The 3,885-nt window shown below is 51.6% G+C and overlaps 1 protein-coding gene across 1 annotated transcript in view; it reads left to right on the top strand.

Moving 5' to 3' along the window:
• Pik3r5 (phosphoinositide-3-kinase regulatory subunit 5) overlaps positions 1-3,885 on the top strand; it is a 65,911-nt gene that overhangs the window by 56,027 nt on the left and 5,999 nt on the right. Inside the window, exons 7-8 of the mRNA XM_005349828.2 lie at positions 2,241-2,415; positions 3,079-3,232. Coding sequence (XP_005349885.1) covers positions 2,241-2,415; positions 3,079-3,232 — 329 coding nt within the window. The remainder of the gene's footprint in view (positions 1-2,240; positions 2,416-3,078; positions 3,233-3,885) is intronic.

Below are 3,885 nucleotides of genomic sequence, written 5' to 3'. Positions count from 1 at the left end.
CTCTCTGAGGCATCTGCTTCCGAGAGAGAGCTGTGGAGTCTCTGACCTCACTTCCTCTTCCGCCCAGCATTCTGCTCCTCCCACTTACGTTCTAACCTATCAGGTCAAGCAGCTTCTTTATTAAATCAACCAATGACCTTCCTCCATCATGTTTGTTTCTAGAATTTTTCATTTTATATATTTGGAGCACAGATGGCTGCGGGCAACTGAGACCTTGGGTAAGGAGGCAGAGTACAATAGTTTAGTAAGTAGCTAGGTCTTTCCAGAGGCCTGGAGAGGTGGACCTAGTGAACAACCACCAATACCTTTTCATTGGTCACTGGAAGTCTGAGCATGATTCTCTTATTAAATTAAATTTTCTGTCTTTATTTTGTGCGCATGGGTGTTTTGCCTGTGTGTATGTCTGTGCTCACTGTGTGTAGCTGGTGCCTCCGGAGGTCAGAGGAAGTCATCAGATCCCCTAGGGCTGGAATTACAGAGGATTGTTAGCTACCATGTGGGTGCTGGGAATCAAACCTGGGTCTCTGGAGGAGCAGGCGGTGCTCTTAACTGCTGAGTCACCTCTCCAGCCCCTCAGCATCCTAAGCATCCTTATATGCATAGATTTCTTTAAACCTCATACCAACCCCGTGCAAAAGACCTTCTCCAATGAGGAAACTGCAACACCAAAGTTACCAGGAAATGTTCTCATTTTCATTGTCTGTAAACCGAGAGCAATGATGAGATCTTTAGCACAGAAATCAAGATGGACAGGGCAGAGGCTCCATTATCCTTGTCCTGCATACAGTGGGGCTCAGCAGGCCCTCAGCAGGGCCTCAGCCCGGCAACTGTCCATAGAGCCTGCTTCGTTTTAATTCTGAGTAGAGAAATTGGAAAACAAAAACAAAACCCAGCCTCTCTGACCTGCTCCCCTCCTTCCAGGGCAGACCCCTGCAGAGCCTGGCAGGACCCTTGCCTCCATGGTGCCTCTTGTCCTGGAGTTTAGTGCAATGTGGGGCTGTGAGAGCGAGAGCAGATGCAGGAGTTTCTGCTCCAGCCCTTGTGGGTTAACATGAGGTTCTGAAATCCACAGAGAAATGAGAAAGGCCGCTATGAGGCACCTTGGGCTCCCTGATTCTCTGATTATTTGAATGAATTTGAAAGTTTCCATAGTGAAGAACTCTGAACATGGATACCACAGACCCCAGGTGTCCTGCTAGAGGGAGAGGTGGCCCGGCACTTACCTCTCCCAGCCCCAAGCTAGAAGCCTGATGCTTCTGGGCTAGCTTGGAAAGATGTCCCCAGAGTGGAGGATTCGGAGGCAGGCCTGAGTTGACACCCTTTCCTCTGGGCACAATAAATGACAACCCATGGTAGGCTTGCTCACTCTGCCCTGAAGAATGGTCACTGGGCTTCAGGTCAGCTAGACTAGTCGTCATCCTTTGTGAATAGGGATAAATGACTATGTGAAATCAAGAGGGCACAGTAGACTAAGGGCAGAGAATCATGGGCCAGATTGGAATACATAGCATGACCCTGTCTTAAGTAAAACTCAAGGTGAAACTTGGGTTTAAAAGTAAAGTTCAGGTTTTTGTTGCTGTTTGTTTTTGAAGAAGAATCTCTTGTAGATTCTTCCTACAGGATTCTTCCTAGCTAGCCTAGAAACTGGTATATAGACAAGGTTGACCTTGACCTTCTAATCCTCTAGAGTCTCCCTCACCAGTGCTGGGGCTATAGGCTTGCACCACCACACGGAGTTCATGTGCAGATCTAACCAGGGCTTCGTGCATGCTAGATAATTACTCTGTTAACTGAGTTACATCCCCAGCTCCTTAATTTCAGTTTTTAAAATATATACATTTATTTTTAATTATTTGTATGTGGTGGGGGAGGTTATAGGTATGTGAGTGTAGGTGCCAGAGGTGTCCCATCCTCTGGGGCTGGGTATCAGATGGTTGTGAGCCACCACGCTGGTGCTGGAAATGTAGGCTCTCTACAGGAGCAGTATATGACTAACTGCTAAGCCTTCTCTCCATCCCCGAAAGTTCAGTTCCAAGAGTCTTTGAAAGCTCCTCCTGCAAAACACTCCAGTGTAATCATAAGCATTCCCCCAAGGAAATGGACGCCCAACACTCCAGCCCCTTCCAGGCGGCTGCTGTCACTTTCCTAGTTCCGCTGCCCTGTAAGGAGTCCCATGTGGATTGGGGTTCCACAGGCACGGACGATGCAGCAGCCCCATGGCCTGTCCTCTGTGTCCCCAGCACTGTGCTGTTGCTGAACCCGGTTGAGGTACAGGCTGAGTTCCTGGCTGTGGCAGACAAACTGAGTGCACCCGGACACTCACCACACGGCGCCTACACCACCCTGCTCCTACACGCTTTCCAGGCCACCTTTGGGGCCCACTGTGACCTCCCTAGCCTGCACCACAAGCTGCAGGTAAGGACCGGGGAACCCGGGTCTGTGAAGAAGCATTTTGCTGTGGGGATATGCTAGCCTCTATAGCCCTGAGTGCCACTGCTAAACAATGGCTGTGGGCTAGCCATGATGTGCAACTGGGTCTTGGCCAGAATCTGGCCACGCCCCAGGCACTGGGCTGGGTGTTGGTACCGAGAGTCCCAGAGGAAGGAATCATGCCATGGGGATGGGGATGAGATTTGGATGAAGGTCTGGTTCCTTTCCCTGACTCTGTGACCAGTTAGCTGTGCTGTGTGAACAATCCTTCACACTCTGTGTGCACGAGGGGGTGTGCATCCCTTCCACTCTGCAGTGCTCCCTCTGGGTTCCCCCGCCCCGCCCTGTGACCAGTTAGCTGTGTTGTGTGGACAACCCTTCACCACTCTGTGTGCACGAGGGGTGTGTACATTCCTCCCACTCTGCAGTGCTCCCTCTGGGCTTCCCCCCCCCCCCCCGACTTTTAAAATGAAGTTAGGAGGGCAGTGGGATCACGGGGGCTCAGCTCCTTAGCCACTCAAGCGCCAGGAGGGTGAGGAGGCTGGGAGCAGTTTGCTCTCTGCTGTCCTTGGTCAGGTGCTGGGAATGGGGAGACAGGTGGCCTGGCCGTGGACCAGGAACACACCTTGTCTCCTCCCCCACTGTTAGTCCAAGACGCTAGAAGAGCTCGAGGACATTTTTGCCGAGACTACAGAAGCCCAGGAGCTGGCGTCTGGCATTGGGGATGCAGCAGAGGCCCGACAGTGGCTCCGGACCAAGCTGAAGGCAGTGGGAGAAAAAGCTGGCTTCCCTGGCATCTTAGGTAAGGGCTGGGGACAACCACTCCGTCCACCTTTCTGCATCTATTCTGGTACCCAGACTGTGTACACCATAGGCCTGGCAGCTCTGCCCCACAGAAACTTCCAGTTCCAGTTGGGTTCCTTAGCATCTGGGTGCCCCTCAAGTCCCCAGTCAGAGTTCCTGTGGGCAGATACAAGGCTGGGTTGCCATTGTGTTGGCAAGAGAAAAAGAACTCACCCAGGGCAATTGGGCTGATCTCTTTACTGTACATGTCCCTGGGCCCACCAACATCCAATCACTTCCTGTTCTAAAGGAGGTTAGAGATGTCCTTGCCGCTCTTACCACGGAGTTAGGCAGCACAGATTCTGAGCATGGCTTGGCAGCTTCAGGTACTATGTTCCCCATCCAACCTTTTAAGGAGCCTGGCATGGTGGCGCACACCTGTAATCTCAGTGCTTGGGAGGACTAAGGTAGAAAAGTATGGGTTTGAGGCCAGTTATATAGCGAGACCTTGTCTCAAAGCAAACATGCAAGCCAGACAGACGGTGGTGATGAACACCTTTAATTCCAGCACTCAGGAGGCAGAGGTGGGCGGAGCTCCAAATTCAAAGCTGACCTGATCTACAGAGCAAGTTCCAGGACAGCCAGGGCTACACAAAGAAACCTTGTCTCAAA

Source organism: Microtus ochrogaster, chromosome 7, assembly GCF_000317375.1.
Source record: "Microtus ochrogaster isolate Prairie Vole_2 chromosome 7, MicOch1.0, whole genome shotgun sequence".
Taxonomy (NCBI): Eukaryota; Metazoa; Chordata; class Mammalia; order Rodentia; family Cricetidae; genus Microtus; species Microtus ochrogaster.
This window is presented reverse-complemented; position numbering and strand designations above follow the sequence as displayed.